This window comes from Schistocerca nitens, chromosome 6 (genome assembly GCF_023898315.1).
Source record: "Schistocerca nitens isolate TAMUIC-IGC-003100 chromosome 6, iqSchNite1.1, whole genome shotgun sequence".
Classification (NCBI taxonomy): Eukaryota; Metazoa; Arthropoda; class Insecta; order Orthoptera; family Acrididae; genus Schistocerca; species Schistocerca nitens.
Genome location: NC_064619.1, coordinates 33,997,751 through 34,011,866, shown reverse-complemented (window position 1 = coordinate 34,011,866; position 14,116 = coordinate 33,997,751). Strand labels below are relative to the sequence as shown.

The window sequence follows — 14,116 nt, the reverse complement described above, 5'->3', positions numbered from 1 at the left end:
CATCGATGGTGGTCGGCGGAAGGTGCACGTGCCCGTCGACCTGGGACCGGACCGCAGCGACGCACGGATGCACGCCAAGACCGTAGGATCCTACGCAGTGCCGTAGGGGACCGCACCGCCACTTCCCAGCAAATTAGGGACACTGTTGCTCCTGGGGTATCGGCGAGGACCATTCGCAACCGTCTCCATGAAGCTGGGCTACGGTCCCGCACACCGTTAGGCTGTCTTCCGCTCACGCCCCAACATCGTGCAGCCCGCCTCCAGTGGTGTCGCGACAGGCGTGAATGGAGGGACGAATGGAGATGTGTCGTCTTCAGCGATGAGAGTCGCTTCTGCCTTGGTGCCAATGATGGTCGTATGCGTGTTTGGCGCCGTGCAGGTGAGCGCCACAATCAGGACTGCATACGACCGAGGCACACAGGGCCAACACCCGGCATCATGGTGTGGGGAGCGATCTCCCACACTGGCCGTACACCACTGGTGATCGTCGAGGGGACACTGAATAGTGCACGGTACATCCAAACCGTCATCGAACCCATCGTTCTACCATTCCTAGACCGGCAAGGGAACTTGCTGTCCAACAGGACAATGCACGTCCGCATGTATCCCGTGCCACCCAACGTGCTCTAGAAGGTGTAAGTCAACTACCCTGGCCAGCAAGATCTCCGGATCTATCCCCCATTGAGCATGTTTGGGACTGGATGAAGCGTCGTCTCACGCGGTCTGCACGTCCAGCACGAACGCTGGTCCAACTGAGGCGCCAGGTGGAAATGGCATGGCAAGCCGTTCCACAGGACTACATCCAGCATCTCTACGATCGTCTCCATGGGAGAATAGCAGCCTGCATTGCTGCGAAAGGTGGATATACACTGTACTAGTGCCGACATCGTGCATGCTCTGTTGCCTGTGTCTATGTGCCTGTGGTTCTGTCAGTGTGATCATGTGATGTATCTGACCCCAGGAATGTGTCAATAAAGTTTCCCCTTCCTGGGACAACGAATTCACGGTGTTCTTATTTCAATTTCCAGGAGTGTATAAGTGTCACAGTTGGTACGGGTCTTCGCTTGATATGGCGGTCGCCGAATGCCAGCATAACGGAGCCACATGTCTGGGCATTACAGGAATGTTTTTTTACGACGCAATAACTGCCACGACTCCAGCAGGGCAGGAAAATTGTGTTACGTGGGAGTAAAGTTGGCGGGCTAGCGGACCTACCCGAACTCGGAGGAGCAGCAACCGCCGACACTGCACTCAGAAAAGCCGTCTGGGCAGGGGTTGTGTGGGGGCGGCGTCGGAGGCGGCATCGGCGGTGGCGTCGGCAGCGTCGGCGTCGGCGGCAGCGTGGGTGTCGCGGCGTCTCTGGCCACCCGTTCTGCAAACACCAGGCAGAGAGCTTTATGTGCACCTTGGATGTACCCTTCAAGTTGCGTCAGTCTGCACGACTGTTATTTGTTTAATAGAAACGTTACTCATTTGTTTTGTAACTTCAGTAGTGGCAGAAGGTGGTGACATCAGCTGATAAGATGTTTACGGAGGAAACTAAACACTTTTCATTTTTTATTTTGTTTCTTTATCTAGCATGCTATGCTAACGATTTTCTGGTTTGCGTGCTATCAATTCTGGCTCGACAAGGTTTCGTATTTAAACTCGAGTATGCAGGAATCGATGCAACGTGCCAGGATAGTCGAGAGCACTAACGCGCTGCTTCCTGGACTCGGGTAGGCGCGCCGGTGGCGGATCAAATCCGCCCGGTGGTTTTTAGGCGGTTTTCCACATTATACTAGGTGAATACTGGGCTGGTCCCCACGTCCCGCCTCAGTTACACGACTCACAGACATTTAAACACATTCACCATTCACACCATTTACACTAAACGCAGACAGCTGGGGTACAATAATTCCGTCCTGGTGGGGGGGGGGGGTACGGGGTGGTGGCAGGAGGGGGATCCGGCCACCCCTTACAATTAACCATGCCAAATCCGGTTAACCAAGGCCGACCCTGCGTAACTGCAGGACAAGGCGCAAGCGATAGATAGAATGCAGGAATCGATGCGTCAACGTTAAGTCACCTAACAAAAAGTGAATGAAGAAAGTTGTCATTTATCGAGCTATCAAGTGGAAACATACCTCAGTTAACAGACCCATGTCTTGAGTTAAACAGGCATAGATTTTGTGTTTTCATCCGTCGCGCATCCGCCGTTATATCTCTTGTTACATTTGTTGAGTATTAATCTAAAAGTATCTCACTGTGATGCCACTTCCTGTCGGTTACTGCTTCGTTACAAAACTGTACTATATTCACAATCCATTAGATGGTGCTCTGTCGTTTAATGGTAACGCTATATTGATATACTGTTACTTCAACGAAAACTTTATTTTTTTTATTAATGGTTTCATATTACATTCTTTTATGGTATTTTATGATTAGAGATGAACTTTCTATATTACTTATGTCTCTAATAAATAGTATAACAATGGGGGTTACTAAATAAGGTATACCAAATATCTGAAACTATTTGAAACAATAGTAAAAACAATTTTGCCTTATGCAGCTCGTGGTCGTGGGGTAGCGTTCTCGCTTCCCGCGCCCGGGTGCCCGGGTTCGATTCCCGGCGGGGTCAGGGAGTTTCTCTGCCTCGTGATGACTGGGTGTTGTGTGATGTCCTTAGGTTAGGTTTAAGTAGTTCTAAGTTCTAGGGGACTGATGACCATAGATGTTAAGTCCCATAGTGCTCAGAGCCATTTTTGAACCAATTTCGCTTCACTTCCTGTGCCATGCACGCTGGTAAAAAAAAAAGTGATTCAAATGGCTCTGAGCACTATGGGACTTAACTTCTGTGGTCATCAGTCCCCTAGAACTTAGAACTACTTAAGCCTAACTAACCTAAGGACACCACACACATTCATGCCCGAGGCAGGATTCGAACCTGCGACCGTAGCGGTCACGCGGTTCCAGACTGAAGCGCCTAGACCCGCTCGGCCACATCGGCCGGCCACGCTGGTAACAACTTCGTATAAGGAAGGCACCATCGTCGTGTTCCTCAGTTTAAAGGAAAATGTGGTTTTCACGAATTCCTGTATTACCCTGTGGTGGTAGTCTTTGTACTTAGTAACTTAGCAGTCAGTTACATGTCAGCTACGTATGTGCTCTGTTACATGGCGATTTCTGGTGTTCCTTAAGTGTGTCCGCTTTCAAATATTTGTAACATTTCACTACGTGTTGTATGCTGTAAACAGAGAAGAACACATTGTCCAATGTAGGACTGTAACAGTGCATACGACAGGTCTCAGTAATACACTTAACATTAGAAAAGGTTAAATTTTAATTTTATGAATTATAAGTAAATACCATGGTCATTCTATTTATAACAACAACTTAATACCGGATAAATTCCATTCTCCAGTCGATCCTTTCTAACATCAGCTTCTCACCTACATCCTACTTGCATTTTCCCGTCCATGTTCTCATTATTGCCTTTGCATCCACCTGTTTAGTTGCCCCAGGTCATAAAGCTGATCCAAGGAGCATTTGATGATGTACAGAGAGCTAAACTATGGGCTGTAATATGGAAGAGAAGGCACCACTCACATCTAAGTGGTGCAGTTCAAAGTCTACCACAATGAATATATATCTAGACTGCAATGAGACGAAAGAATTTGTGACTAATAGTAATACATATTTATAATAAATATTCTGGTGGACAAGGTTCTCAGGAGTGAAAGTATTCAACTGTATTATTGACATTTCATTTTTGCATGATTGTGATGTGTCAATTATTAAAGTAAATGACTCTCAAAACATACTGTATAGACTGCATACTATCTACGGACTATTAATATTAGAAATGTGAGCAAGAATTATGCCCCTTCATGGCTCAGCATCCTACGTGAGCGAAAAATAGTGCTAGAAATGTCACATGCAGGAAAAAGCGTCAGATTTCAAAAAACAGGGTTTCTTTTAACTCTTGCTAGACATATGTTTTAACTGTTACTAGAGGTACAGACAACATAACAATAAACAAAACTTTGAATAAGATGTACAGCGCAGATATTCTTGTTCGAGAATGAGGTTATTTGTTCCCGCAAAGGAGTGCTCGGAGTAGGAAATGGTCAGGAATGATAACGTACTGAAGAAATGAAATGTATGCGGCACGTGGGTGATTTAAGAGTGTCAGGGAACATTAGAGTTACTATGTGACGTGGATTTCATCAATTTCCCATTCCTTTGATAAAGAAAATAACCACCTATCAATAGCAGAGGCATGGAAGACTGAGGAAACCATAACTACCTAAGAGACTATCTAGCCTACTCCTTGTAAGACGACGATGATGCTTGTAAAACCTCTCCAGCTGAATTACAGAACCATCTAAATCGTCATCCAGCATACCATCGACAACCCAAATTTCCCTTGTAAATCATATTCAGCTTCACTTCAGAATCATGTGTATGAACAATATAACCTATGTTTCTCATATTTGTTCTGAGCAAGTTGAATTTTAAGTTAGTGCACCTGAAAAGCAGCTAAGTTCTTTTTCCTTTCGGGGTTAATGACGGCCAGTAAAACACACCAAAACATACATCTATGTAAGTATTCAGTATTTGCTTCATACTTCATATCCATACTTTCATCTGTCTACACTAATTTTTCATATTGGATTCCACTTCTTCCAAGAATTAAATACTGAATATACGTTAACTCATTAAGACAGTGCCAAAGACAACAGGAACAGAAAATCCACACGAAAAGAAAATCTCAGTATGGTATTATTTAAATATGCTTCAGAATAACACCTTGTAAAGCTGTTAAGCTGTAAGATACAACCCGTGGTCTAGGGATAGTGTCTTTGATTAGTAACCAAAACATGTTCGATCCCGAGTTCGAAACCAGACACTGTTTACATTCTGATTAATAATCAGTATTGGCGACCGAATACTTCCGGCATAAGAAGTCATTCTCATCCTGCCAACGACCTTGTCAAAGAGAGCAGAGGAACGGACAGAGGTTCAAGGCACTCTCTTGTTCTTGCGGTGGGAAACTGCCCCTAAAGGCAGAAGTATCAGCAATGACCAACGACATTAATGACTCAATTTGGATCCACAGGACTTGTGGCCTGTAACTGAAAAAGTGTCATGATGATCTCCCCATTGCAAAAGATTCCGAAACAGTCCCCATTCGGATATCTGGAAGTGACTGCCAAGGAGGAGGTGACAATGAGAGAAAGACTGAATAACCAAACAAAGGATAACATTCCACGAGTCGGGGCATGGGATGTCAGAAGCTTGAACGTGGTAGGAAAGCTAGAAAATCTGCAAAAGAGAACTCAGACGCTCAATCTATATATTGTAGGGGTCAATGAAGTGAAACGGAAGGATGACAAGGATATCTGGTCAGGTGAGTATAGGGTAATATGAACAGCAGCAGAAAATGGTTAACGGGCGTAGGATTCTTTATGAATAAGAAGGTAAGGCAGATAGTGTGTTACTGTCAAGAGTTCAGTGGTAGGTTTGTTCTTATCAGAAACGACAGCAAACCTACACTGACAACTTTAGTTCAGGTATGCATGCCGACGTCGCAAGTGGAAGATGAAGAGTTAGAGAGGGTGTACAACTATACTGAAAGGGTAATGCAGATGAAGATCTAATAGTCATGGGGACTGGGATGAAGTTGTAGTGGAAGGAGTAGAAGAAAAGACTACGGGTGAGTATGGGCTTGGGACAAGGAATGGAGGGGAGAGAGACTGACTGAGTTCTGCAACAAATATCAACTAGTAATAGCGAATACTCCGTTCAAGAATCACGAGAGAAGGAGGTATACTTCGAAAAGGCCGAGTGATACGGGAAGATTTCAGTTAGGTGATATCATTCTCAGGAAGAGATTCCGAAATAAGGTGTTGGAGTGTAAGGATTACCCTGGAGCAGATATAGACTCAGATTATAGTAACGATGAAGACTAGGCTGAAGATTAAGAGATTAGTCGGGAAGAATCAATACGCAAAGAAGTGGGATGTGGAAGTACTCTAAGGCTATAGACACAGCAATAAGGAATAGCCCAGTAGGCAGTACAGTTGATGAGGAAGGGATGTTTCTAAAAAGGGCAACCACAAAAGCTGGAAAGAAAAACATAGGTACAAAGAAAGTAGCGGTGGAGAAACTATGGGTAACGAAAGAAATACTTCAGTTGATGGATGAAAGAAGAAAGTACAAAAATGTTCAGGGAAATTCAGGAATACGGAAATAAGTCGCTGAGGAATGAAATGAATAGGAATGGTAGGGAAGCTAGGACGAAATGGTGGCGTGAAGAATGGGAAGAAACTGTAAATGAAATGACTGTCGGGAGGCCTGACTCAGCAATCAGGAGTCAATACAACTTCCACTGAAAGTAACTGCAAAGGATATAATATTAAAAGTGCAATAGTAATTTCAATGTTACGTGCAGAGGAGAGAGGATAGGTGAGAAAGAGTAAATTGAACGCCTCTATGAGATGGAAGTTTTGTCTGATGTGATAAAAAGAAGAATCAAGTGTCGATTTAGAAGAGATGGGGGATCCAGTATTAGAGTTAGAATTTAAGAGAGCTTTGGAGGACTTTAGTTGAAAAAAGGCAGAAAGGATAGATAACATTCCTTCAAAATTTCTAAAATCGTTGTGGGAAGTGGCTACAAAACCGCTATTCATGTTACCGTGTAGAATGTGTGAGTCTCTCGACATACCATCTGACTTTCGGAAAAATATCGTCCACACTATTCCGAAGGCTGGAAGAGCTGGCAAATGTGAGAACTGTCGCACAATCAGCTTAACAACTCCTGCTTTCAAGCTGATGACAAGGGTATAAACAGATGATGTGTGATATTACGATCAGTTTGGCTTTAGGCAATTCTGACGCAGTTGATAATGGAAGCAGGGCTAAAGAAAAATCAGGAGAGGTTCATAGGATTTGTCGAACTTGAAAAAGCGTTCGACAGGGTAAAATGGTGCAAGATGTTCGAAATTCTGAGAAAAATGTCGATACGCTATAGGGAGAGCTGAGTAATATACAATATGTACAAGAAGCAAGAGTGGACGACTAAGAACGAAATGCTCTGATTAAAAAGGGAGTAAGCCAGGGAAGCAGTCTTTCGCCCCTATTGTTCGAAATGTACATCGAAGAACCAATAACGGGAAAAAAAGGTTCAGAAGTAGACCTAAAATTCGATGTATAAGGATATCAATGACACGATTCGCTGATGAAATTGCTATTATGAATGAAAGTGAGGAAGAATTACATGATCTGCTGAATGGAATGAACATCTAATGAGAATAGAGTATGGACTGGGAGTAAATCAAAGGAAGACGAAAGTAATGAAAACAGCGAGAAACACAATATCACGATTGATGGTCACCAAGTCGATGAAGACAGCAAAATAACCAATAACGAATGGAGCAAGGGACACACCAAAAGCAGACTCGCTCTGGCAGAAAGGGGATTCCTGGCCGAGAGAAGTCTACTAGTATCGAACATAGTACTCCATTTTGAGAGAGAAAGTTCTGAGAATGTACGTTTGGAGCACAGCATTGTATAGTAGTGAAACATGGACTGTCGGAAAAACGGCACAGAAGTGTATCGAAGCGTTTGGGATGTGGTGTTGCAGATGAATGTTAAGAAGTCAAAAGCCAAGATCGCTTCAACACTGTTTACTGGATGACCGGTTTCAACACACTAAAGGTGCCATCACCGGATCTGAATGTAGCTTAACATGCATAAGTCATTTGGATATAACGATACTTGAGGCAGACCATCCGATATAAAATCATTGTAGAAGAAATAAAAATTAAAAAAACAACTGCTCTCATGGTCATTCTATTCCATATGATATATAAAACCGAAGTCAGAAGATAAAACTATTTGACACATGACCGCAGCTCAACTAACAACACTCGACATCACACTCTGGACTGGACAGATAACGAAAGGAATGAGGAGGTTCTGCGCAGAATCGGAGAGGAAAGGGATGTGTGGAAAACACTGGCAAGGTGGGGGGACAGGATAATAGGATATCTGCTAAATACACTCCTGGAAATGGAAAAAAGAACACATTGACACCGGTGTGTCAGGCCCACCATACTTGCTCCGGACACTGCGAGAGGGCTGTACAAGCAATGATCACACGCACGGCACAGCGGACACACCAGGAACCGCGGTGTTGGCCGTCGAATGGCGCTAGCTGCGCAGCATTTGTGCACCGCCGCCGTCAGTGTCAGCCAGTTTGCCGTGGCATACGGAGCTCCATCGCAGTCTTTAACACTGGTAGCATGCCGCGACAGCGTGGACGTGAACCGTATGTGCAGTTGACGGACTTTGAGCGAGGGCGTATAGTGGGCATGCGGGAGGCCGGGTGGACGTACCGCCGAATTGCTCAACACGTGGGGCGTGAGGTCTCCACAGTACATCGATGTTGTCGCCAGTGGTCGGCGGAAGGTGCACGTGCCCGTCGACCTGGGACCGGACCGCAGCGACGCACGGATGCACGCCAAGACCGTAGGATCCTACGCAGTCCCGTAGGGGACCGCACCGCCACTTCCCAGCAAATTAGGGACACTGTTGCTCCTGGGGTATCGGCGAGGACCATTCGCAACCGTCTCCATGAAGCTGGGTTACGGTCCCGCACACCGTTAGGCCGTCTTCCGCTCACACCCCAACATCGTGCAGCCCGCCTCCAGTGGTGTCGCGACAGGCGTGAATGGAGGGACGAATGGAGATGTGCCTTGGTGCCAATGATGGTCGTATGCGTGTTTGGCGCCGTGCAGGTGAGCGCCACAATCAGGACTGCATACGACCGAGGCACACAGGGCCAACACCCGGCATCATGGTGTGGGGAGCGATCTCCTACACTGGCCGTACACCACTGGTGATCGTCGAGGGGACACTGAATAGTGCACGGTACATCCAAACCGTCATCGAACCCATTGTTCTACCATTCCTAGACCGGCAAGGGAACTTGCTGTTCCAACAGGACAATGCACGTCCGCATGTATCCCGTGCCACCCAACGTGCTCTAGAAGGTGTAAGTCAACTACCCTGGCCAGCAAGATCTCCGGATCTGTCCCCCATTGAGCATGTTTGGGACTGGATGAAGCGTCGTCTCACGCGGTCTGCACGTCCAGCACGAACGCTGGTCCAACTGAGGCGCCATGTGGAAATGGCATGGCAAGCCGTTCCACAGGACTACATCCAGCATCTCTACGATCGTCTCCATGGGAGAATAGCAGCCTGCATTGCTGCGAAAGGTGGATATACACTGTACTAGTGCCGACATTGTGCATGCTCTGTTGCCTGTGTCTATGTGCCTGTGGTTCTGTCAGTGTGATCATGTGATGTATCTGACCCCAGGAATGTGTCAATAAAGTTTCCCCTTCCTGGGACAATGAATTCACGGTGTTCTTATTTCAATTTCCAGGAGTGTGATTGAGGACGTAAGTTGCAAGTACTGCTTTCAGACGCAGAGGCTGGCACAGGAGAGGAATTTTTGGCGGGCAGCATAAAATCTGCCAGAAGACTGATGACTCAAAAGAAAAAGCTAAGCTTATATCGGAAACAAAAGAAAAGTTCGGAGCAGTTATTAAAATCCATGGAGAAGAGATAAAAACTTTGAGGTTCACTGATGACATTGTAATTCTATCAGAGACAGCAAAGGACTTGGAAGAGCAGTTGAACGGAATGGACAGTGTTTTGGAAGGAGGATATAAGATGAACATCAACAAAAGCAACACGAGGATAATGGAATGTAGGCGAATTAAGTCGGGTGATGCTGAGGGAATTACATTAGGAAATGACACTTAAAGTAGTAAAGGAGTTTTGCTATTTGGGGAGCAAAATAATTGATGATGGTCGAAGTAGACAGGATATAAAATGTAGATTGGCAATGGCAAGGAAAGCGTTTCTGAAGAAGAGAAATTTGTTAACATCGAGTTTTGATTTAAGTGTCAGGAAGTCGTTTCTGAAAGTATTTGTGTGGAGTGCAGCCATGTATGGAAGTGAAACATGGGACGATAAATAGTTTAGACAAGAAGAGAATAGAAGCTTTCGAAATGTGGTGCTACAGAAGAATGCTGAAGATTAGATGGGTAGATCACATAACTAATGAGGAGGTATTGAATAGAATTGGGGAGAAGAGAAGTTTGTGGCACAACTTGACTAGAAGAAGGTATCGGTTGGTAGGACATGTTCTGATTGATCAAGGGATCACCAATTTAGTACTGGAGGGCAGCGTGGAGGGTAAAAATCGTAGAGGGAGACCAAGAGATGAATACACTAAACAGATTCAGAAGGATATAGGTTGCAGTAGGTACTTGGGAATGAAGAAGCTTGCACAGGATAGAGCAGCATGGACAGCGGCATCAAACCAGTCTCAGGATTGAAGACCACAACAACAACAAACGTATATCGGATACACTGCCTTTTTGAAGTGATTTCCACGTGTCTTCGTTGACGTGGTAGCTGTCAAAAATTTTGCGTATTGTATTTGTAGCGTAGTTTGAATTGGGCGATTTTTTTTCTGCCGTGTACATGATCTAGTGACTGATCGACGGGAGAATACGGAACAAAAAAGATCTCATGAACTTATGTCCGGAAATACATGATTTACATGTTAGAGGCTATTTATTCAATCGTAATTTGTTAAAGAGACTGCGGTCTAATACGCGTTGCACCATGCAGCCATAGTTACAATATATGTTAAAATTGTTCCATGAGCCTCAACGGATTCGTTTAAGCGCCGTAGCATGTTCTGTTCGGGTTGTTTCGGGGGAGGAGACCAGACAGCGAGGTCATCGGTCTCACCGGATTAGAGAAGGACGTGGAAGGAAGTCGGCCGTGCCCTTTCACAGGAACCATCCTGGCATTTGCCTGGAGCGATTTAGGGAAATCACGGAAAACCGAAATCAGGATGGCCGGCCAAGGGATTGAACCGTCGTCCTCCCGAATGCGAGTCCAGCGTGCTAGCCACTGCACCACCTCGCTCGGCATAGCATGTTCTGTCTCGCACGTTCACATCGGCGAGGCTGCATCCGAACAGTGTCAAAGGAAGCATGAATGTGCTGCTCTAGTGCCTCCACATCTGCCATGGGATCTGGATGCACTACTCGTCTGAGATGGCACCACAACCAGAAATCGCATGAGTTGGCATCCGGTGAACAATCACGTCAAGCAACTGGACCGGCTCGTCCGATCCATCGACCAGGGAAGACGCTAACGGTGAAATGTGCTGGAGCACCATCATGTAGCAGCCACAGAAGACCTCGAATCATCAATGGCACCTCCTCCAGCAGGGGAGGCAAAGTCACCCGCAAGAAACGCCGGAAGTTACGGTCTGTTAGGCGACGTGGAAGGAAGACTGGTCCCAAAATATTGTCGCCAATTATCCCGGCCCACGCCTGATGATGCTGATGATCCGTTGTCACCATACCATGGGGTTCTGCATACTAGCCCACAGATGAATATTATGAAAATTGAAGATACCTCTCCGCCTAAGGATGGCCTCAACTGTGAACAGGATGGATGACACAAACCCCGATGTGGAAAGTCTGTCGCTAGTAAGCCCTCGCACACTGTAAGAGATAAAGGTGGTAACAATTGTCATGGAGAATGTTCCGCATTATCGTCTGGCTTACCCTGTACTGGTTGGTCAACTGCCTGGTACTGACACAGCGGTCGCCTTCCACAGAGGTAAACATACACTCCTGGAAATGGAAAAAAGAACACATTGACACCGGTGTGTCAGACCCACCATACTTGCTCCGGACACTGCGAGAGGGCTGTACAAGCAATGATCACACGCACGGCACAGCGGACACACCAGGAACCGCGGTGTTGGCCGTCGAATGGCGCTAGCTGCGCAGCATTTGTGCACCGCCGCCGTCAGTGTCAGCCTGTTTGCCGTGGCATACGGAGCTCCATCGCAGTCTTTAACACTGGTAGCATGCCGCGACAGCGTGGACGTGAACCGTATGTGCAGTTGACGGACTTTGAGCGAGGGCGTATAGTGGGCATGCGGGAGGCCGGGTGGACGTACCGCCGAATTGCTCAACACGTGGGGTGTGAGGTCTCCACAGTACATCGATGTTGTCGCCAGTGGTCGGCGGAAGGTGCACGTGCCCGTCGACCTGGGACCGGACCGCAGCGACGCACGGATGCACGCCAAGACCGTAGGATCCTACGCAGTGCCGTAGGGGACCGCACCGCCACTTCCCAGCAAATTAGGGACACTGTTGCTCCTGGGGTATCGGCGAGGACCATTCGCAACCGTCTCCATGAAGCTGGGCTACGGTCCCGCACACCGTTAGGCCGTCTTCCGCTCACTCCCCAACATCGTGCAGCCCGCCTCCAGTGGTGTCGCGACAGGCGTGAATGGAGGGACGAATGGAGACGTGTCGTCTTCAGCGATGAGAGTCGCTTCTGCCTTGGTGCCCATGATGGTCGTATGCGTGTTTCGCGCCGTGCAGGTGAGCGCCACAATCAGGACTGCATACGACCGAGGCACACAGGGCCAACATCCGGCATCATGGTGTGGGGAGCGATCTCCTACACTGGCCGTACACCACTGGTGATCGTCGAGGGGACACTGAATAGTGCACAGTACATCCAAACCGTCATCGAACCCATCGTTCTACCATTCCTAGACCGGCAAGGGAACTTGCTGTTCCAACAGGACAATGCACGTCCGCATGTATCCCGTGCCACCCAACGTGCTCTAGAAGGTGTAAGTCAACTACCCTGGCCAGCAAGATCTCCGGATCTGTCCCCCATTGAGCATGTTTGGGACTGGATGAAGCGTCGTCTCACGCGGTCTGCACGTCCAGCACGAACGCTGGTCCAACTGAGGCGCCAGGTGGAAGTGGCATGGCAAGCCGTTCCACAGGACTACATCCAGCATCTCTACGATCGTCTCCATGGGAGAATAGCAGCCTGCATTGCTGCGAAAGGTGGATATACACTGTACTAGTGCCGACATTGTGCATGCTCTGTTGCCTGTGTCTATGTGCCTGTGGTTCTGTCAGTGTGATCATGTGATGTATCTGACCCCAGGAATGTGTCAATAAAGTTTCCCCTTCCTGGGACAATGAATTCACGGTGTTGTTATTTCAATTTCCAGGAGTGTATTTTCGTCCGAGTCTGGTTTCCGAACATTTCGGGTAAACCCTTCATGATTTTCTGCTTCCTGAACCGATGCTGTCTCAGACAAACGGCGAAACACTGTTGCTAACAATGAATGCTGTTGTCGTTCTCTGATGAAACCTTGTTGCCCGCTGTCCATTGACATTTGCGTTTCCGTAAGTAAACATCATGTGGGCAAGCTCTCTATTCGAATACGGAACCATTGTGTACAACGCTGTATCACATCCACTACAAGGCGATTCAGCAAGATAAGTCCATTGGACACAACATTACCAATTGTGGCAGGGGACGGCGCTAGGGCATAGCGTATGAGGAATGGTACCACCCTTTAGGAAGAAACCATGTGTACTATACTACTGGCCATTAAAATTGCTACACCAAGAAGAAATGCCAGATGATGAACGGGTATTCATTGGACAAATATGATATACTAGAATTGACATGTGATTACATTTTCACGCAATTTGGGTGCATAGTTCCTGAGAAATCAGTACCCAGAACAACCACCTCTGGCCGTAATAACGGCCTTGATACGCCTCGGCATTGAGTCAAACAGAGTTTGGATGGCGTGTACAGGTACAGCTGTCCATGCAGCTTCAACACGATACCATAATTCATCAAGAGTAGTGACTGGCGTATTGTGACGAGCCAGTTGATCGGCCACCATTGACCAGACGTTTTCAACCGGTGAGAGATCTGGAGAATGTGCTGGCCAGGGCAGCAGTCGAACATTTTCTGTATCCAGAAAGGCCCGTACAGGACCTGCAACATGCGGCAGTGCATTATCCTGTTGAATTGTGGGATTACGCAGGGGTCGAATGAAGGGTAGAGCCATGGGTCGTGACACACCTGAAATGTAACGTACACTGTTCAAAGTGCCGTCAATGCGAACAAGAGGTGACCGACACGTGTAACCAATGGTACCCCATACCATCACGCCTGGTGATAAGCCAGTATGGCGATGACG

The 14,116-nt window shown here is 47.0% G+C and overlaps 1 protein-coding gene across 1 annotated transcript in view; it reads right to left on the bottom strand.

Moving 5' to 3' along the window:
* Window positions 1-14,116, bottom strand: part of LOC126262748 (uncharacterized) — a 280,472-nt gene that overhangs the window by 104,476 nt on the left and 161,880 nt on the right. Inside the window, exon 2 of the mRNA XM_049959559.1 lies at window positions 1,216-1,372. Within this exon, the coding sequence (XP_049815516.1) occupies window positions 1,216-1,372 (157 nt within the window). The remainder of the gene's footprint in view (window positions 1-1,215; window positions 1,373-14,116) is intronic.